At 52.2% G+C, this 22068-nt stretch overlaps 1 protein-coding gene across 1 annotated transcript; it reads left to right on the top strand.

Moving 5' to 3' along the window:
- The first annotated feature begins 16056 nt into the window (after nt 1–16056).
- TMED9 (transmembrane p24 trafficking protein 9) lies at nt 16057–19624 on the top strand. Its single transcript, XM_062188607.1, has 5 exons — nt 16057–16280; nt 16401–16501; nt 16943–17068; nt 17967–18113; nt 18822–19624. Exons 1-5 carry the CDS (start codon nt 16097–16099, stop codon nt 18969–18971), a joined length of 708 nt encoding a protein of 235 aa, XP_062044591.1. The 5' UTR covers nt 16057–16096; the 3' UTR covers nt 18972–19624.
- Nucleotides 19625–22068: the final 2444 nt, after the last annotated feature.

The raw sequence follows: 22068 nt of genomic DNA, 5'->3' as shown, positions 1-22068 counted from the left end.
AGCCCTGTTGTAGGTATTTCTTCCCCTTGAGTCCTCAAGGCTGTGCAAGCCCCTATATCACAGTGTTGACCATGTTGGATTCTAATTGGCCATTCACAAGCAAGTCCCCCAACACTTATAGCTGGGAGAGAGAATGACATAGCTTCTTGTTCAGCTACTTGTTCAGTTCTGTGCTCCTCAGAGCCTAGCACAGAACCAGGAACAGCATGAATGTACAATAAGTCTTGGGTTATAGAAAGGGAAAAGAGATGATAGAAAGAAAGCAGAAAGAGTGTAGAGGAAATAGGGAGGAGAGGGGGGAAAAGAGAAGATGGAGGAAGAAAGAGAAGTGAGAGAGGAGAGAGAGAAGAAGAAAAGTCACAGTCATACTGGCAGGGAAAACCCAAGTCTCCATACTGTAAGTCTGATACCCTCCCTCCTCCATTATTCCCAATAATCTTCATGGAGGCAGGGATGCATAGGGACTAGAATATTCTGGGTATAAAATCAGAGCTCCATGTGTAGATTTGCTCTAGTGTTATATGGATTCTGTCAGTTGCTGGTGACCTCCACACCACACCACTATTCCCTCCTGTGGATCACAGGCCTCTGCACTCACCTTCCTTCCCAGTCTGTGAAAAGTATCTTTTATGAGGGGACTTCAAAAAGTTTGCGATGGAGGAGTAGGTGTTTATCCTTGTGAGTAAGATATCTGTATCCCATGTTGGAGTAGCTGGGTTTGTTTTGATCCCAGTCTGGCTCCTGGCTCCTGCTTCCTGCTGATGCAAACCCTGGAAGACAATGGAGATGGCTCAAGTAATTGGGTTCCTGCTATCCACGTGGGAGACCTGGATTGAGTCCTGAGTCTTGCCCCTAACCCTGGCTATTACAGGCATCTGAGGAGGAAACCAATGCATAGGAGCTCCCTCCAACCCCATGTGTGTGTTTGCCTCTCAAATAAATAAAATATTTTTCAAGTGTGGAAAATGGAATTAAAAGATAAGTTTATTTTGGTGCAAAAATAATTTGAAATCCATGCACAGGAGGAGTGTTAAAAAATTCATGAAAAATGTGTTTCATGAAAAAATTGCATGTATTTCAAAATTTATGCACCAAAATACTACTTTTAATTCCATTTCCATCAATTTTTTGAAGTATCTTGAGCCCTCTCTTCAAAGGGATTTCATATGAGAGCACTTTACCCTGAACTCTGCCACAGAACACTCAGAACCCTACTGTCTCTCTCCTTTGTTCCTCCTTAGGGCTCCCACAGGTCTGTGCCTGGCTGAATCCTAATGGAAAACTTACCTGTTCTCCCCCTGGAACTCAGAGTTCCCATAGGTAGGCAAATACAGGGGAGTGGCTTGGCAACACCCTGGTCCTTAAGAGTCAGGATGCCATTGATTACAACACTTAGACAACTTCTGAGAGGTAACGTGGCCAAGTACCACATAGCAGCCCCCCAAGCCTCAGCTCTATGTCAGCCAAGATGCCACTATATTTTCCCACAGTGAAATGTCTGCCATTTCCTCAAAGATCTCTACTGTCTTCCCAAAGTCTCCCATGGGAGGGTAAAGAAATGTACAGACTTGGCCAAGGTAGCTGGATACCTCTCTGGACTCAGCTCCCTCCAGGACAAATCATCTTCCCTCTTCTCAGGTTTGAGAAGTTCGCTTGGGGATAAGATGGTTCCTAAATAATAATCCCTCCTGCCCTCAAAGTGAGACTTCCTCTCCAATCTTTCACTAACCTGGGAGGCTCATTCTTCAAGTTCAAAGTTTATTTGTTGGTTCTGTTATTGTGGCACAGTGGGTTAAGTTTCTTGGGATGACAGCATCCCTCAATAGAGTGTCAGTTTGAGTCCCAGCTGCTCCACTTCTGATCCAGCTTCCTGCTGATGTTCCTAGAAAAGCAGTGGAGGATGGCGCAAGTATTTGGGCCCCTGCCACCCACTTGGGAGATCTGGATGGAGTTCCTGATTCCTGGCCATTTGGAGAGTGAACCAGTGGGCAGAAGATCTCTCTCTCATTCTCGTGCTCACTCTCACTCTGCATTTCAAATAAATAAATCAATCTTTTTAATTATTTATTTTAAAAAATATTTATTTTAGAGGCAGAGAGAGAGAGAGAGAGAGAGATCTTCTGCTGGTTTACTTCCCAAATGGCTGCAACTGCTGGAGCTGAGCAGGCCTGAAGCCAGGAGCCAGGAGCTTCTTCCAGGTCTCCCACATGGATGCAGTGGCCCAAACACTTGGACCATCTGTGCTGCTTTTCTCAGGCCATTAGCAGGGAGCTGGATCAGAAGTAGAGCAGCTGGGACTCGAATCAGCGCCCATTTGGGATGCTGGTGACACAGGCAGTGGCTTTACCTGCTACACCACAGTGCCAGCCCTTACATCATTCTTTTTTAAAAACCACCAAAGTTCATTGATTATCTATGGTAGGATAAAACCCAAGGGAAATGGAGGGGTAGGGACATAGTTGGGGGCTGAAGTAGAGGGAAAGGCAAGGTTGGCTAATGCAGAGTGACACACACACACACACCCCCCCCCCCACTCACTTCCCTCTCTTCCTTCCCACCTTCTCCCTCCCTGCCCTCTCCTCCCACACCACATCTTGCCTCCCTCCTCTCTCTCACTTTAAAACAGTAGGCTTTGTTATTATTATGGCATGGCAAGGCCAACAGGCCTGGAGACAACTACCATTTAAAAGACAGTCTTGGCCAGCGCTGCGGCTCACTAGGCTAATCCTCCCGCTGCGGCGCCGGCACCCGGGGTTCTAGTCCTGGTTGGGGCGCCGGATTCTGTTCCAGTTGCCCCTCTTCCAGTCCAGCTCTCTGCTGTGGCCCAGGAAGGCAGTGGAGGATGGCCCAGGTCCATGGGCCCTGCACCCGCATGAGAGACCAGGAGGAAGCACCTGGCTCCTGGCCTTGGATCGTCACAGCGCCGGCCGTAGTGGCCACTTGGGGGGTGAACCAATGGAAAAAGAAAGACCTTTCTCTCTGTCTCTCTCACTGTCTAACTCTGCCTGTCAAAAAAAAAAAAAAAACAGTCTGTTACTCACAGTTCCAACAGGAAGGAACCTGGAAAGACCACAGTGGGAAGCCAGGGCCAGTCAGGAAGCAGAAGACACACAAAGGGAAAACGTGGACAGAAGTCTTTATTGTGGTTTTTGCAGGAAGGAATAGACAAAGCAGGTGAAGCAGGCTTACGATTGGCTAGTCGGGAAAATTCCAGTGGGTTCTGGAGTGCAGGGGCTGCTCTAAGTGGCCTGGCACCTGGCTCTGGGTTGATTAACCTTCAATGACAGAGATGCTGTTGGTATGAGCTTTTTTTTTTTTTTTAAGATTTATTTATTTTACTTGAAGGTCAGAGTTACACAGAGAAAGAAGGAGAGGCAGAGAGAGAGGTCTTCCACCCACTAGTTCACTCCGGCTGCAATGGCCGGAGCTGTGGTGATCTGAAGCCAGGAGCCAGGAGCTTCCTCCGGGTCTCCCACGTGGGTGCAGGGGCCCAAGGGCTTGGGCCATCTTCTACTGCTTTCCCAGGCCATAGCAGAGAGCTGGATCAGAGTGGAGCAGCTGGGACTCGAACCGGCACCCATATGGGATGCTGGTACTACAGGCAGCAGCTTTACCCACTACACCACAGAGCCGGCCCCTGGTATGAACTTTTGATGGCATTCCTTGCTGGCTGTCCAGGCATTAGCTCATCCTGGGAAGGGGCAACCCCTCACTGTCAGGGATACTGGAGCATCAGGAATACGGGAGGACATTTGGCACATCGATGGGATACCTGGGTTCAAGTCCCAGCTCTGCTTCCACTTTCAGCTCTCTGCTAATGTGCATTCTGGAAGACAGCAGGTGATGACTCAAGTACTTGGGTCCATGACACTTCCTGGAAGACCCACTTTGAGTTCCTGACTCCTGGCTTTGGCCTGTTCCAGCCCTGACTGTTGCAAGCAGTTGGAGAGCGAACCAGAATATGAGAGATACCTCCGTCTGTCTCTCTGCTTTTTTTTTTTTTTTAAATTTGACAGGTAGAGTTAGACAGTGAGAGAGAGAGAGACAAAGGTCTTCCTTCCGTTGGTTCACCCCCCAAATGGCTACTACAGCCGGAGCTACGCTGATCCAAAGCCAGAAGCCAGGTGCTTCCTCCTGGTCTCCCATGCGGGTGCAGGGGCCCAAGCACTTGGGCCATCCTCCGCTGCCCTCTCAGGCCACAGCAGAGAGCTGGACTGGAAGAGGAGCAACCAGGACTAGAACCCGGCGCCTATATGGGATGCTGGCGCTGCAGGCAGAGGATTAGCCAAGTGAGCCATGGTGCCGGCCCCACTCTCTGCTTTTCAATAGATAAAACGTTAAAGAAAAAGAACACAGGAAGCAGGGCAGGTGTTGGTATAGAGGTTTGGACACTGTTTGGAATGCTTGCATCTCATATAGTACTGCCTGGGTCAAGGTCTTGATGACACAGTGTAGAAGCAAGACTCATAAAATCCAGCCCCTCCAGACCCGACATACATCAATCCCTCCACCCAGATCCAAACCAGTCAGGAGCAAAGAGGGACCACACCCTACCCCCTAAAGATCCCCCCACACACCTGTTGTCTGCACACTCGCCCAAGTAGCCCCACATAACTTATATGTGACCTTCCTGCAGTAGGGGGTAATGAGCAACCCCGCCATTTGAGAGTGTCATGTACAAGAAAAACAAGAGTCTGCACAGCACAGAGCTGGGTGCAGATGGAGGTGCCATATGCTGAGGGAGACAAACCAAATCACCAGGCTCAGTGCAGACCTAAGTGCTGTGTGCCAGAGGGGCACTGCTATGGCTCCCCACCTGATAACACCCCTGCCCTGTTCACCGAGCCAATCGGTGGAACTTCTTCCCATGGTGCTACCTCCCTTGCACTCAAACATAAACCCCAAATAAGCCTTGCCTGGTTGCACATTGGCATCTTGCCAATTTCCATTCCAAGGGAATCAAAGAACATGGGTTGGTGTCACTGACTTCACTCCTGAATCCAGTTTCCTGATACTTACAGCACACTCTGGGAAACAGCAGGTGATGGCTCAAGCATTAGGATCCGTGCCACCCATGTAGGAAACCTGGGTGGAGTTCCTGGCTGCTGGCTTCAGCCTGGCCCAGCCCTGGCTGCTGTGGGCAGCATCATGCTGAATGAGCTAGTCTCTGTTTATCTGTCTCTAAGTCTTTCAAACAAATTAAACATTTATTTTTTTATTTTTTGGACAGGCAGAGTGGACAGTGAGAGAGAGAGAGACAGAGAGAAAGGTCTTCCTTTTGCCGTTGGTTCACCCTCCAATGGCCGCCGTGGTTGGCGCACTGTGCTGATCCGATGGCAGGAGCCAGGTGCTTCTCCTGGTCTCCCATGGGGTGCAGGGCCCAATCACTTGGGCCATCCTCCACTGCACTCCCTGGCCACAGCAGAGAGCAGGCCTGGAAGAGGGGCAACCGGGACAGAATCCGGCGCCCCAACCTGGACTAGAACCCGGTGTGCCTGTGCTGCAAGGTGGAGGATTAGCCTGTTGAGCCACGGCGCTGGCCAAACATTTTTATTTTAAAAAAATTTTAGGGGCCGGAGCCATGGCTCACTTGGTTAATCCTCTGCCTGCAGCGCCAGCATCCCATATGGGCGCCGGGTTTTAGTCCCAGCTGCTCCTCTTCCAGTCCAGCTCTGCTGTGGCCCGGGAGGGCAGTGGAGGATGGCCCAAGTGCTTGGGCCCTGCACCCACATGGGAGACCAGGAGGAAGTACCTGGCTCCTGGCTTCAATCAGTGAAATGAAACGCCGGCCGTGGCAGCCATTTGGGAAGTGAACAAATGGAAGGAAGACCTTTCTCTCTGTCTCTCTCTCTTTCACTGTCTAACTTTACCTGTCAAATAAAAATTTTTTTTAAATTAAAAGATTCATGAACAAATAAGCATTCATGTATATATTATTTTTATTTTTTTATTTTTATTTTTTTGACAGGCAGAGTTAGAGAGAGAGACAGAGAGAAAGGTCTTCCTCCCATTGGTTCACCCCCCAAATGTCTGCTACGGCTGGCACACTGCATTGATCCAAAGCCAAGAGCCAGGCACTTCCTCCTGGTCTCCCATGCAGGGGCCCAAGCACTTGGGCCATCCACTGCCCTCCTGGGCTACAGCGGAGAGCTGGACTGGAAGAGGAGCAACTGGGACAGAATCCGGCACCCCAACCAGGACTAGAATCCGGGGTGCTGGCGCCGCAGGCGGAGGATTAGCCTAGTGAGCTGTGGCGCTGGCCCATGTATATATTCTTAAAACTAATACAGAAAATAAGAAAATGTAATTCATATGCTCCCCTCCAGCCGGAGTCCACACAGCTGGTTCTCTTAAGGACAACTCATTGTTCTCATCTCCACTGGGGGTTTGTGAGCCAGGTTGGGGTGCAGCAGAGGCAGAGGTGGAGGAGGACCAAGGGGGGAGGCAGCGCCGTCTACTCTTGCACTTGGGGAAGATCCAACCCCTAGGGTGGCCCAGGAGAAGAGCAAGGTAAGATCGTTGGGCTTGCCCCACAGTGACTGCCAGAATCTTGCTGCGCCCTGGCACACACAGCCCTGACTCAAGATGGGTGCTGGTCCCCATCCTCCTCCATCCCATCCTGGCAGGATGCTGGCCCTGCTGTGCTGTTGGTTGATTTGCCTTGTAGGGCTGCTTGGAGGACTCAGCAACCTTTCCTGGAGTCCACCTTGCTCAGAGCGCTGCCTCTCAAGAGGTTGTGTGGACGCTGGTGGGCTGGGTCACCACAGGAGAGAGAAGGGGGGCCCAAGTCAGCCCCTTGGCTGCAGGGAGCTAGAGTTCACCTCCTGTGGCTGCTGCCTCCTCTTGGGAGTGTCCACCCTACACATGGACAGGTGGACTCCAAGTAAAACAGTGACCATAGTCTTTGAGTGAGCCAGGGGTCATCAGAATCTTCCAGAAGAGGGTCAGGTGGTGAATATTCTAGACATTTTGGCCAAGAGGTAAGCTTGAGGATAACATCTAAGCACTTATACAATGAGACAGAAAACTAATTCAACAAATTTTAAGTTTCAAATTCAAAATATAATGATAATTGACAATTTTTTTTAGTAATAAAGATCTGCTAATGAGAAGAAAGGAAGAAAGGAATTCCTTTGGTGGAGTGTCTCCTAGCATCAAAACTGACTGCAGATGTTTGTCAGGTAATGCTGACCTGTACAGAGATTTTATGTACACCATCTTTGAAAATGTCTTTTCACACTGTGCTGCCAAGTACTGATAGCCGTCTATGATTTTAATTCCATATCTTCATTACTTGGAAAGCTTTTATGGTGATGTACATTAAAATTCTGTTGGATTTTTTCTCTTTGTATTTGCCTTTTAGCCTTTGATTATATTGCAGATTAATCACTTCCAATTAAAGGTTAAGTGAAAACTCCTTTACTGCACAACTAGATGATTTAGAAATGTGGAAATTTCCATTACACTTGCATTGAAGTGCAAAGAATGTTCTAGCAATGTCATTTTAAGTTGAGAAATATATTCCCTGGAAATTTGTATGGAAACAGGAATCTCCATTAACTTTTTTTCCCCAAAGAATTATTTTATATATTTGAAAGAGTTACAGAGAGAGGTAGAGCCAGAGAGAGAGCGAGCGAGGTCTTCCATTCTGCTGGTTCATTCCCAAATGATCCCAATGGCTAGAGCTGAGCTGAAGCCAGAAGCCAGGAGCTTCCTCAGGGTCTGCCACGTGGGTGCAGGGGCCCGAGGATTTCGGCCATCTTCTACTGCTTTCCCAGGTCATAGCAGAGAGCTAGATTGAAATAGGAGCAGCCAGGATTCGAACCAGCGCCCATATGGGATGCTGGCACTGCAGGCTGGGGCTTTAACCTGCTACACCACAGCACTGGCCTCTCCATTAACTTTTTTTAAAGATTTATTTATTTGAAAGTCAGAGTTAGAGAGAGAAAGACAGAAAGAGAAAGAGAAAGAGAGAAAGAGAGAAAGAGAGAGAGAGATCTATCCACTGGTTCACTCCCCAGATAGCTTCAGCAGCCCCGAGGAAACCAAGGAGCCAGGAGCCTTCTCCGGGTCTCTCACATTGGTGGCAGAGGCCCTAGCACCTGGACCATCCTCAGCTGATTTTTTTCCAGGCCATTAGCAAGGAGCTGCATCAAAAGTGGAGCAGCCAGGACATAAACCAACGCCCATATGTGATGCCGACATCAAAGTTGGCAGCTTTACCAGTAGGTACCACAACTTCGACCCCATTAACTTGGTTTGTTGTTGTTTTTGACAGGCAGAGTTAGACAGTGAGAGAGAGAGACAGAGAGAAAGGTCTTCCTTTTTCCGTTGGTTCATCCCCCAATGGCTGCTGCGGTTGGTGTGCTGCGCCGATCCGACGAAGCCAGGAGCCAGGTGCTTCCTCCTGGTCTCTCATGTGAGTGCAGGCCCCAAGCACTTGGGCCATCCTCCACTGCACTCCCGGGCCACAGCAGAGAGCTGGACTGGAAGAGGAGCAACTGGGACTAGAACCCGGGGTGCTGGTGCTGCAGGCGGAGGATTAGCCTAGTGAGCCATGGTGCTGGCCCGATTTGTTTTAAGATTTATTTGATAGGCAGAGTGATAGAGAGAGGGAGGAAAGGAGAGACAAAGACAGAGAGACAGATCTTCCATCCACTGGCTCACTACCCAAATGACCACGACAGCTAGGGCTGTGCCAGGAACTCCACCTGGGTCTCTTATGTGAGTAGCAGGGACCCAAACACTTGGGCCACCATGTGCTACTTCCTAGCACATTAGCAGGGAGCTGGATCAGAAGCAGAGCAGCCAGGACTGTAACCAGCACTATGCTGGTACTGTAAGCAGTGGCATCCATATGGGATGCTGGTGTCACGGGCTGCGGCTTTACCCGCTATGTCACAGCGCTGCCCCCACAGACAAAGACAGACAGAGAGAGAGAGACAGACAGACAGAGGGAAAGGTCTTCCTTTTTCTGTTGGTTCACCCCCCCAAGTGGCCAATACGGCCGGCGTGTTGCACCCGGTGCGCCGATCTGAAGCCAGGAGCCAGGTACTTCCTCCCGGTCTCTCGTGCGGGTGCAGGGCCCAAGGACCTGGACCATCCTCCACTGCCTTCCTGGGCCACAGTAGAGAGCTGGACTGGAAGAGGAGCAACTGGGACAGAATCCGGCGCCCCAACCAGGACTAGAACCTGGGGTGGCGGCGCTGCAGGCGGAGGATTAGCCTAGTGAGCCGCGGCAGGTTGGGGTGCAGCAGAGGCAGAGGTGGAGGAGGACCAAGGAGGGAGGCAGCGCCGTCTACTCTTGCACTTGGGGAGGATCCAACCCCTAGGGTGGCCCAGGAGAAGAGCAAGGTAAGATTGTTGGGCACTAGTGGAAACAGATAAGTGAGCTTGATGCTTCTGTTGAATAAAAGAGCGTTAGTCGCCCTAGAACTGACTTCACTGTAGCTTAAGTTTCTGTGCAGTAGGGGTTAACTTAACATGTGGGTTCCAACGCCGCATGTTTCACAGGAAGTAGCTCTTACCTGGCTCCGGGGAGACCACCTCTAAGCCCCTGGGACATCCTGCCTAGTTAGAGCTTATTTGTATGTCCCGTACCATGCGATAGAGTTTACGCTAACCTGGGGTTTATGGTAGAGGGCACGCCATGCTGTATCTGTTTTGACCTCTGGAGGGTCAGTTACATGGACACTCCATGCCTGGGCAACCCCCCTCCCCTCAGAAAACCCTGGGGCACCAAGGTCACGAAAGCCCCCTGGGCTGGCAGTACTCCACGCATGTTGTCACACCTCATTTCCAAGAGAGAAAAACACTGCTGTACAGCCCAGCAAAAGGCCCAATCCCCGACTTCTGCCCTGTTCATCTTTTTCCTGATTCTAATCTGTGTCGTTGGCTGTAACGAGCCATAACCACGAGGAAATCAGCTTTCCTGAATTCCATGACCACTCCTAGTCCGTCATTGCCCTGGAGGGCGGGCTTGGGCGCCCCAGCACAGTGCTCACTAATAGTGGTTGAGAATAGTTCTTCTTGTCCGTCTCATCTCTGAGCTCAAAAAGTCACAGTAGGGGCTGGCGTTGTGGCGCAGCTGGTTAAACTGCCTCTCTCGAGGCAGGCATCCTATATCGGAGTAGCGGTTTGAGTCCCGACTGCTCAGGCCCTGTCCAACTCCCTGCTAATGTGCCTGGGAAGAAGATGACCCAAGTACTTGAGCCCCTACCACCCATGCAGGAGACACAGATGGAGTTCTGGCTTTGGTTTCTGCACGGCACAGTCCCGGGCTTTGCAGTCATTTGGGGAGTGAACCAGAGGGTGGAAGCGCTCTCTCTCGCTCTCTTCCCCATCCTCCCTCCCTCTCTCTATTGCTTTCCCTTTCAAATAATAATAAGCAATAGCAAGTAATCTTTAAAAAAAAAAAAAAAAAGTCCCGGTGAAGTAAATCTTTAAAAAAAAAAAAAAGACACCGTGTTGTTACGTCGTGGATGTGGGCGGAGCACTGAGCCTGGGAGCCCACCTGCCCATGCTGAGCCTCAGCCCTTCTTGGTTCTTTTCCTGCTTTTCAGATCCGAGGTTGAGGACAGGAGGGACGAGCATCCACCGTCTGGTCCGAGGGGAGGCCGTTCCTGAGGTCAGAAGCTCTCCGTGGAAAAATCCCTCTGGCTACGGACAGGGGGCAAGGTTTCTGAGAGGACCAGCTCAGGGTCCGGGTGTCACTGAAGTGGATTTGTTCCCTCCGAGGCTCCTTGGAATTTGGTCTCCAATGTAACAACGTCAAAAAGTGGTAGGACCCTTTTTTGGGAGGAAGAAAACCACTGCATTTTTCTTTCTTTTTTTAAATTTAAAGATATATTTATTTATGTGAAAGGCAGAGTTACAGAGAAAGGTAGAGACAGAGAGAGAGAGATAGAGAGATCTTCCATCCATTGGTTTACTCCCCAAATGGCTGCAACGACAGAGCTGGACCTGTCCGGAGCCAAGAGCCAGGAGCTTCTTCCGGGTCTCCCGCATGGGTGCAGGGGCCCAAAGACTTGAGCCATCTTCTACTGCTTTCCCAGGCACATGACCCTGGAGCTGAATCAGAAGTGGAGCAACTAGGTCTCAAACCTGTGCCTGTATGTGATGCTGGCATCAAAGGCAGCAGCTTAACCCGCTACCCCACAACACCTGTCCCAGAAAACCACTTCAAATGCTAACATCACAACAATGGATTTAGGGAGGCCACACACTCATTTTCCCAGTCCGCAGTCATGTGCCGTCTCAGTAAGAACACCCTCATCCTCTGTGATTCTGAAGCAAGGAGGTAATTTACAAATTGAGGTTTAATTGATGCTTTGACATTTTATACTTCCATTATCAATTACATTTTTTTTCTTTCTTTTTTTTTTTTTTTTTTTTTTTTGACAGGCAGAGTGGACAGTGAGAGAGAGACAGAGAGAAAGGTCTTCCTTTTGCCGTTGGTTCACCCTCCAATGGCCGCCGCGGTAGTGCGCTGCGGCCGGCGCACCGCGCTGATCCGATGGCAGGAGCCAGGTGCTTCTCCTGGTCTCCCATGGGGTGCAGGGCCCAAACACTTGGGCCATCCTCCACCGCACTCCCTGGCCACAGCAGAGAGCTGGCCTGGAAGAGGGGCAACCGGGACAGGATCGGTGCCCCGACCGGGACTAGAACCCGGTGTGCCGGCGCCGCAAGGCGGAGGATTAGCCTAGTGAGCCGCGGCGCCGGCCTATCAATTACATTTTTAGGATAAAGTAACTTGGTCATGAAATTCAATTTTCCATTTCTTCATTTTGAACTTCTTTGTGAAACATTTTTTTCCCGGCACTAAAATTTCCCATATGTGAGAAATCAAGTCCTTTATGTTTGTTAAGAAATCTATTTATTGGCCGGCGCCGTGGCTCACTAGGCTAATCCTCTGCCTTGCGGCACCGGCACACCGGGTTCTAGTCCCGGTCGGGGCACCGATCCTGTCCTGGTTGCCCCTCTTCCAGGCCAGCTCTCTGCTGTGGCCCGGGAAGGCAGTGGAGGATGGCCCAAGTCCTTGGGCCCTGCACCCCATGGGAGACCAGGAGAAGCACCTGGCTCCTGCCATCAGATCAACGCGGTGCGCCGGCCGCAGTGCGCTACCGTGGCGGCCATTGGAGGGTGAACCAACGGCAAAGGGAAGACCTTTCTCTCTGTCTCTCTCTCACTGTCCACTCTGTCTGTCAAAAAAAAAATCTATTTATTTATTTTTATTTGTTTGAGAGAGGGAGGCAGACCAGAGAGAAAGAGCTCTTATCCACTTGTTCACTTCTCGAAAGCCCTCCAGGGCCTTCTGGCTGGGGCTGAAACCAGGAGCAAAGAGCTCAATCCAGGTCTCCCATGGGGGTGACAGGGACCTGCCTGCTTCAGCCATCCCCTGCTGCCTCCTGGAGTGTCATTAGCAGGAGCTGGAGTCAGGGTTCAGAGCTGGGCATGAACCCAAGCATTCTGATTGGTCCCAACTGGCATCTGTCTTCACTACTACATCAGCTGCCTGCCCCGGAACTTCTTGCTTACACTGATGTATTTGCAAGTGTGTGCTGTCTCAGCTCCGCATTAAAGCCCTCACAAAGCTTAAAGTCGCCCTGATACTTGGCACACCCCCAAAACTGTTTTCTCTCCCAGGAGTGAGGGCACACTGCACCTGCTGCCACCCCTCACCCCGCCATGTGATGTCAGGCCTACAGGGTACAGCACGACTTCCTCCACAGAAGCCCCCACTGACGGCCCCACCCAGTGCGTGCCCAATGGCAGAGCACCCAGAGCTGCGCCATTTGGGGCAGTCAGGCCTGGCTACCGGGGTACAGCAACCGGAGAGCCAACAGCTGCTGGTAACTGAGCTGCCAGCACTGGCCTGGACACAGCTCTTGCTTGAGGGGCCTAGCCAAACCAGATGAGCCATGTGGGAGGTGTGGCTCAGGCTGCTTTTGCTTTTATTGCCTGTGCTTTGGGGTTCTTACCCCCAAAAAATCATTGCTTATGCAGGTGTTTGGAGTGTTCCCCCTGTTTTCTTCTAGTAGTTTCATGTCTTGATCCATTTTGAATTGATTTTTTTAAAAGGTTTTAAAGAGGTAGAGTTACAGAAAGAGACAGAGGCAGAGAGAGAGGGGAGAGGGAGAGGGAGAGGGAGGGAGGGAGAAAGAGAGAGAGAGAGAGAGAGGCAGAGAGAGAAAGAGGTCTTCCATCCGTTGGTTCACTCCACAGATGGCCACAACTGCCAGAACTGAGCCAATCCAGTGTCAGGAACTAGGAGCTTCTTCTGGATATTCCACATGGGTGCAGGGACCCAAGGACTTGGGCCATCCTCCACCGCCCTCCCAGGCCATAGCAGAAGGCTGAATCACAAGAGGAGCAGCCAGGATTCGAACCGGCAGCCATATAGGATTCTGGCACTGCAGGCAGAGGCCTAGCCCACTACGCCACGGTGTTGGCTCCTTGAGTAGATTTTTTTTTAAAAGATTTATTTATTTATTTGAAAGAGTTACACAGGGTGAGGAGAGGCAGAGAGAGAGAGAGAGAGAGAGAGAGAGAGAAAGGTCCTCAATCTGATGGTTTACTCCCCAATTGGCCATAATGTCTGGAACTGCGCCAATCATAGCCAGGAGCCAGAAGCTTCTTCCGGGTCTCCCACGTGGGTGCAGGGGCCCAAGGACTTGGGCCATCTTCCACTGCTTTCCCAGGCCATAGCAGAGAGATGGATCGGAAGAGGAGCAGCCAAGACTAGAACCATCGCCCATATGAGGTGCGGGAGCTTCAGGCCAGGGCGTTAACCCGCTGCACCACAGCGCCAGTCCCTTGAGTAGATGTTTGATTAGTGAGAGATAAGGGTCAAGTTCAATTTTCTGCACATGAATATCAAGTTTTCCCAGCACCATTTACTGAAGAAACTGTCCTTTCTCCAGTTTGCATTTTTTTTTTTTTTTGACAGGCAGAGTGGACAGTGAGAGAGAGACAGAGAAAGGTCTTCCTTTTTGCTGTTGGTTAACCCTCCAATGGCTGCCGCGGCCGGTGCATCTCGCTGATCCGATGGCAGGAGCCAGGTGCTTCTCCTGGTCTCCCATGGGGTGCAGGGCCCAATCACTTGGGCCATCCTCCACTGCACTCCCTGGCCACAGCAGAGAGCTGGCCTGGAAGAGGGGCAACCGGGACAGGATCAGTGCCCCGACCGGGACTAGAACCCGGTGTGCCGGCGCTGCAAGGCGGAGGATTAGCCTGTTAAGCCACGGCGCTGGCCCCAGTTTGCATTTTTGGTACCTTTGTCAGAGATCAGTTGGCTGTAGATAGGTGGATTCCTGTCTGGGGTCGCTATCCTGTTCCATTGGTTGGTCTGTCTGCCTTTATGCTAGCATCATGCAATAGCTATGTAGTATGTTTGAAACCTGGTTCTGTGATGCTTCCAGCTTTGTTTTTCTGTTCAGGACTGCTTTGGCTAGTCAGGGCCTTTAGTGCTTCCATATGAATTCTAGGGTTGTTTTTCTCTTGTTCTGTAGCGAATGCTGTTGGTATTTGGATGGAGATTGCACAGAATCTGCAAACTGCTTTGGGCACATGGACATTGAATAATATGAAGTCTTCCGATTTGCGAACATGGCGGGGTCCTTCCATTTTTCTGTGCATTCTTCAGTTTCTTTAATCATCAGTGTTTTGTAATTTTCATTGCAGAGGTTTTTACACCCTTAGTTAAATTTATTCCAAGGTGAATTGTCCTTTTGCAGCTAAAGTGAATTGGATTATTCCTATAATTTCTTTCCTAGTGAAATCACTATTGATGTATAAAAATGCTACTGATCATTGTGTGCTGATTTTGTATCCTGCAATTCTGAATTCATCTATCATCTCCAATAATATCCTCGTAGAGTCTTTTTCTCAGGGTACAGAATCAGGTCATCTGCAAACAGGGTCATTTGGCTTCCTTCTTTCTTCTTCGTATGTCTGTGGGCTCTTGCCACATAGTCAGAGAAGAATTCTGAATACTGGCTCAAATAGACGAGACAACATGGTAAGTTTTAAAGGATTTTATTCAGTGAGAGAAATGCAAGGAGAGTGAGGGCTTTATTTAGGGGAGAAAGAGAGGCCTAGAAGCTAAGTCGGGTCCATACCAAGCAGAGAGCAGGCGGGGTGCTCCCAGGCAGGAAAGCAGGGAGCCACCAGCCAGAAGCCCACGCGGCCAAAGGCACGGGGAACAAGGGAGGGACCCACCGAGGGAGGAGCCCACCAAGCTCCAAGCCTTTATCTGCTTCCCAAGGCGTGTGGTTACATAGCCTGATTGGCAGGTGGGTAAGGTAGGGGCCTGAGATCACACAGGGGCGTGCTGAAGGCGTGGTCTTCCAGCTCCCAGATCTAATCCATGTTATCCTATCTGCCTGCCTACATCAGCTTTACCTGCTAGCCACAGCGCCGGCCCTGGCCACGCCTTGGACCCTTGCTGTACAATCCCTGGCAAGCCGTTTCTCGCGGAGGAAGGTTCTTTCAGGACCTCTGTGTTCCTACTGTCCCAGGGTCCCCACCAATACCCTCCCTGGTCAGACCCGGAACCACCCGCCTGGTCCAGGAATGGCGGCGGCGGGCCCGTGCCCACGCCTGTGATGGCGATCGGGGTGTGGGTGGACTGCTCGGGACGATGGAGAGATCTAGGACTTGATGGAGTTTGGGGACAAACACAATGATGGAGGCAGACCTTTGCTTTCTAAAAAATTATTTTTGAATGTCGGGGATAATAAATCCGTGCAAAATCGACAGCGGCAGCTGCGGTGCTAAAGAAAGTCAGAGATCCTGGATTTGAATCCTGCTCAGTGACCTCAAAACCTCCGGTTCATCACTTATAAAAGGCCAGTAACCGTCACCAGTCGCCAGTCTGCCTGGCTGACAAGAGGATGAAGGAAAAGAATGACTCTGGGGCCCCAATTGCGTCCCGAGCAGAAGCCGTGCCCCAATCAGGTATCGCCGCGCCAGACCGCGGGGCATCTCGGGACTTGTAGTCTGCCTGGAGGAACTCGCGGTCCCGGCAGACACTGCGGCGGCGCCGGCCGGGCTACGTGGCTGGGCCTGCTGCGCCTGCGCGGGCAGGTGGGGCAAGATGGCTGCGGAATGGAGCGTGCGGGTTGTCGGACCCCGACCCGGAACCAGGCTAAGCTGGGTGATACGAACCCTTCTGCTGCTGTTGTGGTTTGCGGCCCCCGGTAGCACGCTCTACTTCCACATCGGAGAGACGGAAAAGAAGTGTTTTATTGAGGAGATTCCGGACGAGACCATGGTCATAGGTGCGGGATGTGTAGGGCAGAGTTTGGGAAGAGACCGGGGTGGGGAGCGATGTGTGGGACAGTGAGTTCCGCTAGCCTCGCGGCGCCGCTCTGAGCTGTGCGTGCCCCGCTTCCCTACAGGAAACTACCGGACGCAGCTGTATGACAAGCAGCGGGAGGAGTACCAGCCGGCCACCCCCGGGCTGGGCATGTTCGTGGAGGTGAAGGACCCGGAGGACAAGGTGAGCTTCGCGCCACGCAGGCGCTGGGACTTCCTCTCTGTGTCTGTGCTCGTGTGGCAGACAGCTGGTGTCGTGGGGAAGATCGGAGTTTCCGGGCTGCTGCCCTGAGCTTCGCCCTGCGCGCCGCGCCGCCAAGCCACATCCCTGGGCAGGTGCGGCGGGCGGATTCGTGGCCGTGGTGGAAACCAGAACCCCCCAGCTGCCACTTCCCACCACTTTTCATTTAATAAAATGCCGCACGGAAAGAGTTGAAAGGATCGGAATACAAGAAGGCGCTTCCCGAGAGCAGCCCCTGGCCAGCCCGATGTCAGTCCCAGAGGTTCTCAGACGAGCTCTGCTCTGAGCAGCTGCCAGTCATTCGGTGCTGGAGGGGCGTGCCCCGTGTCAGCTTTCGTGGTCGCTAGGGCCTTGGTGCGCGCTCAAGCCTCTTGCTTCTTGCAGGTCATCCTGGCCCGGCAGTATGGCTCTGAAGGCAGGTTCACCTTCACCTCCCACACCCCTGGCGAGCACCAGATCTGCCTGCACTCCAACTCCACCAAGTTCTCCCTCTTTGCCGGAGGCATGCTGGTAAGCGGGCCCCTCTGGCACTCCCGGTTCAGCCCCTGTGCCCTGTCCTGGGTTGGGGGGACTGGTGGCACTGTAGGGGTCTCCCCGTTAGTCCATCTCCCTGTTAGTGGGCGTGAGGTGGTCTCTCGCTAGAGTTCTGATTTGCATTTCCCTACTGATTAGCGGTGGTGTGCAGCTTCGCAGGGGCTTCCTGGCCATGTGGCGGTCTTCCTTTGCCTATTTTGGAATTGCATTTCTGGTTTCTTTCTGTCGCTGAGACTTAGGAGTGTCTCTGTGCATTCCAAGTGGATGCCTGGCACTGAGGACAGCACAGAACGTTCCTCCTGTGCATCGTTACGTTCTTCCCTATATACACACACCGACAATACCATCTGATGTATAATTAGGTACAGTAAGAGGTTAACAATAGTTAATACTAAAAAGGCAAATGTGGTCTTGCTCTGAAAATATCTGGTACCATATCTCATATCACCAGGTGCTTCTTGCGGTGATATGAGATGACACAGTGAAGTGCCGTGAATGGGTGTTGTGACGGCCTCAGGCTGTGGCTTGATGTGTCACAAGGAGCATTGTCACCCAATGAAGAGGACAATTGACCTCAGTACCTGAAAGTGTAGCAGCAAGCCCATGGAGAAGAGGTGCCTGCTGTATGTCACATTCTGTGTCTCCTAAGTGCACTGGTTTCCAGCAGACATCTAGGGCACAGTGGCTGAGTGGCAGCCACAGGAGCAGCCCAGGCTTGCCGTTCCTGTGTGCCCAGAGTCCCGGATGCTGGGTCTGATGGAGGCCTCAGCCTTTTGGCTTAATGGACAAAGGCAGGAAGTCTCGATTGTCAGTCTCTGGCAGGAAAATGGCATAGGGCTGCCTGATCCCCCTCGTCTCCCTTGTCTGTCCCCAGAGGGTCCACCTGGACATCCAGGTGGGTGAACATGCCAACGACTACGCGGAAATCGCCGCCAAGGACAAGCTGAGCGAGCTGCAGCTGCGCGTGCGGCAGCTGGTGGAGCAGGTGGAGCAGATCCAGAAAGAGCAGAACTACCAGCGGGTGAGTGTGAGGGCTGGCCCTGTGGCGTAAGGTGGGGCAGGGGGTCCCCATCTCCTCTGTGAAGGGGCACAGGCTTCAGAGGCTGTCATTGCCCCGGATCGCAGCTGGACACAGAGTGGCAGGACAGGGGTGGTTGTGTCCGTGGCTCCAGGTACTGCTAGACCGGGGGTCTCATTCACGGGTGACCAAGCACCAGACAGAGGCCATGAATGCATCGCTCACCGTAGGACAGGCAGGACAGCGGCCTCTGAGCAGGAACAGCCACTGCCCCGGGTTTTCAGATCTTCTGTGGTTTCAAGAAGAATCCCAGACTCAGGTTATTTTATGTGATGCTTTCCTGGGTTTGAAACGTTGGCGAAACATGCAGGAGCTAGACCACACAGGAAGTCCAGACACAGCCTCCAGGCCACCAGTTTGCAAGCTGCATCCACAGTCCTCAAGCAGCAGTTTGGGAGGCTCGTGAGAGGGCTTAGCGCAAGGCCACATCCTTCCTCCAGGCGCCAGGCCGGGTGAGGACTGTGCCTGACACAAGGACGCAGACTTGGGGGACGTGAGTGGCTGTGTGAGGCCGTCTGGCTGCTGCGGGTGAAGACAGTTCCCAGCAGTGATCCTGGCAGGCACTTAGCCGTAACCTAGGCAGAGCCGGCTGCTCCTGGGGCAGCCTCACAGGCAGCCAACTCAGACTTACCTCCCATTCTCCCTCTGCAGTGGCGAGAGGAGCGCTTCCGGCAGACCAGCGAGAGCACCAACCAGCGGGTGCTGTGGTGGTCCATTCTGCAGACCCTCATCCTCGTGGCCGTCGGCGTCTGGCAGATGCGGCACCTCAAGAGCTTCTTTGAAGCCAAGAAGCTGGTGTAGGCGTCTCAGGCCTCACAGGCCATCCTCCCAGGCTGGGAGAAAGGACCTCCTGGAACTGGTTTCTGTCTGGCAGGAGGACTGGTTCCCAGCTGTAGAACCTGGAGGGGAGAGGGGCTGCAGGCACTCCCAGGCGCAAGCTGAGGGCAGCAGCTTGACTGGCTAATACTGAGCAGGTGGTGGGGCAAGGGCCTGCCCCTCTCCCAGGCCTCAGGGCCTTTTGCAGTAATCACCAGGGGCTGGTGAAGCCCCTCGGAGCCCCACTGGCACCTCAGAATCACAGTGTTACTGATCAGGGAGTGAGGCTGCTGTTATGGGGAAGGGGAGGGGTGGGCAAGTCTGTCTTCCTTTGCTAACTTGGGGTTTTGAGCGGGGTGGGGTGTGGCTGTGGTTTCCCTACTTCCCAGGAGCCTTGCTTCTCTTCCCTCAGACCCAGCCTGCTGAGCCATTGCGGGGGCAGAGGGAAGGTGGCCCTGACGTCGACCCTGGCCTCTGCAGATGCTAGTCCTTCCTGGGGCTTGAGGAACTGGGGTCAGGCCAGGCAGGGGCCACGGTGCTTGCTGGGGATGGGGCCTGCAGAGTCTTAGTTACTGGTTTCATTTTCCATAAGTCTAGGTTTGTTACATTGGTTTCCCAATTAAAAACATTGACTTCTTGTCCTGTGTGAAGTTAGTGTCCACAGGCGGATGGTGCAGGGCATTTCAGAGAACATCTGTTCTTCAGGGCACAAAGCACTTGGTGCTCACGCTCCAGGGTGAACCCCCACCTGTGAGCCTCCTCCTTCTGTCCCCTCCATGCCTTCCTGCAGCAGGGGCCGTGAGTTGGCCCAGACCTGGGCTCAACTCCACACCACTTCCCTGTGCCAGTTCCCGTGGGCAATGCCCTCCCTCTCCCAACGGGTGGGCAGGATTGTAAGGGGCCTGGGCAGCAGGGTGCGTGGGTTGAGGCCCTGTGCTGGTGGGGATGAGGCGCTCCACGGCTTGGTTTCATCAAGGACTGAAGCAGAGGAAGGATTTAGATAGAAGGAACTGGCGGGGCAGAGGTGCCCAGCTGGTGTGGGGGTGTGTGTGTGGGGGGGCTGTTCCAGCTCAGGGGTGCGAGGAGCATGGCTCACTACCCTGCTGGGTAGCAAGGTTTGAGGGCTACTGACTTGCCAGGAGGGTATCATCTGAGCTCATGTTGCCATCCAGGCCTCCACATTTTTAAAATTTACTATTTTTTAAAAGATTGATTTATTTGAAAGGCAGAGTAACACAGAAGGAGAAGCAGAGGCAGAGAGAAGTCTTACACCCACTGGTTCACTCCCCAAATGGCCACAACAGTCAGGGCTAGGCCAGACCGAAGCCAGGAGCCAGGAGCTTTTCATGGTCTGCTACGGGAGTGCAGGGGCCCAAGCACTTGGGCCACCCTCTGCTGCTTTTCCAGGCACGATAGCAGGGAGCTGGGTCAGAAGTGGAGCAGCTGGGACTCAATGGGAAAGCAGCAGAAGATGGCCCAAGTTCTTGGGTCTCTGTACCTATGTGAGAGACAGATGGAGTTCCAGGTTCCTGGCTTTGGTCTGGCTCTGGCCTGGCCATTGTGACCATTCGGGGAGTGACCAGCAGATAGAAGACATCTGTAATTCTGCCTTTCAAATAAATACTTTTTTCTTTTTGCTAAAAACTATTGGCTGGTAGGGTTTTTTGTTTGTTGAGAGTCAGAGAAACAGAGTCCCTTAATGCCTGCAGTGGTTCAATGGCCAGGCTGGCCTGAGGCCAGGAGGTAGGAACTCATTCCAGGCCTCCCACGTAGGTGGCAGGGATTCAAGTAATTGGGCTATCATGTGCTACCTCTGAGGAACTGAACCAGCCAGGCACTCTGCTGGTAGACCAAATGGCCATCCCAGGTTATGGATTTTTTAAAAAAGACCACAAGTTACCCAACAGGAAGGGGAATGAGGAGAGGGGGTATACCTCAGGGCTTAAAGGCAAAAGGAGTTGCTGGCAGTGGTTAATTTCCCACCCACAGTGAAGTTCTCCATGAAGCAGAGTGGTTAAGGTCGTAGGTAGATGGGGGGAAGGTTGCACAACCAAACTACCAGGCTGACCTTTCTGTGCATCGGTTCCCTGACCTTGGGAGATAAACACTCATGAGTGAGGTAGGGGTTGGCTGTTGTGGGGCAGCAGGTTAAGCCACTGCCTGCAGTGCTGGCATCCCACACTAAAAACACCGGTTAGACTCCTGACTGCTCTGCTTCAGGTCCTGCTAATGTGCCTGGGAAAGCAGCAGACTATGGCTTAAATAACTGGCTCGTGTCACACAGTGGGGAGAGCTGGATGGAGTTTCTGGGTCCTGGCTTCGGCTGTTGTGGCCATTTGGGAAGTGTGAAAGGCCACCACAAACACACCAAACACCAGAGTTTGGGAAAAGGTTTATTGTTGGGTGGGGGGAACCCGACAGGCTGCTGCCCCAAGCACAGAACAGCAGCCTGTGCTGGAGAACAGGGCTTGTATAGCTCTGCAGAGGTGAGGAAGGGGGAGCGGCAAATCCCGTTAGGGTGGGTGTGGAGCTGACGCTTGTGATTGGGCCACTTGGTCACCTGACTTCAAGCAAGCCAGGCTGGGCTTAGGAAGACGGCACCATTTTACTAACAAAGTGAACCAGCAGATGGAAGATTTCTCTCTCCCTCTGTCTCCGGCTCTCCATTGTTCTGCCTTTCAAGTAAATAAAAATAACTTTTTAAAAAAGAGCTGATGGAGCTACGAATTAGAACAATGGCTGTCACCTATTAAGAACTCAGTGGACACTAGCTATTTACTGGGAAACTGAAAGTTTGCCTGAAGAGAGAAGAGATTTGAGTCTGATGATGCTTTCCCTTCCCTGGGAAAGGCAGACACTTCCGTTTTCACCTCAACTCTGCCAAAGCACAGTAGGCCCAACTTGCCTGCAGCTTCCGCAGTTTCACTATGTAGCCAATCCAAAATATCAGAAAATACCGAAAACCCAAAATAAACAAGTCACAGATTTTCATTGCTCGTCCTGAGTAGTGCGATGCAATCTCTCGCTGTCCCCTGTGCCCTGCGCTTCGTTCAGCACATCCACCGTATATGCACCTCCCGAA

The sequence above is a fragment of the Lepus europaeus genome, chromosome 4, assembly GCF_033115175.1.
Source record: "Lepus europaeus isolate LE1 chromosome 4, mLepTim1.pri, whole genome shotgun sequence".
Lineage (NCBI taxonomy): Eukaryota > Metazoa > Chordata > Mammalia > Lagomorpha > Leporidae > Lepus > Lepus europaeus.
This window is presented reverse-complemented; position numbering and strand designations above follow the sequence as displayed.

Coding starts and splice junctions, on each gene's coding strand:
- TMED9 (XM_062188607.1), top strand. CDS start 16,097: ATGGCTGCGGAATGGAGCGTGCGGGTTGTCGGACCCCGACCCGGAACC. Junction 16,502..16,942: donor TGAAGGACCCGGAGGACAAG/GTGAGCTTCGCG, acceptor TGCTTCTTGCAG/GTCATCCTGGCCCGGCAGTA. Junction 18,114..18,821: donor AAGAGCAGAACTACCAGCGG/GTGAGTGTGAGG, acceptor CTCCCTCTGCAG/TGGCGAGAGGAGCGCTTCCG.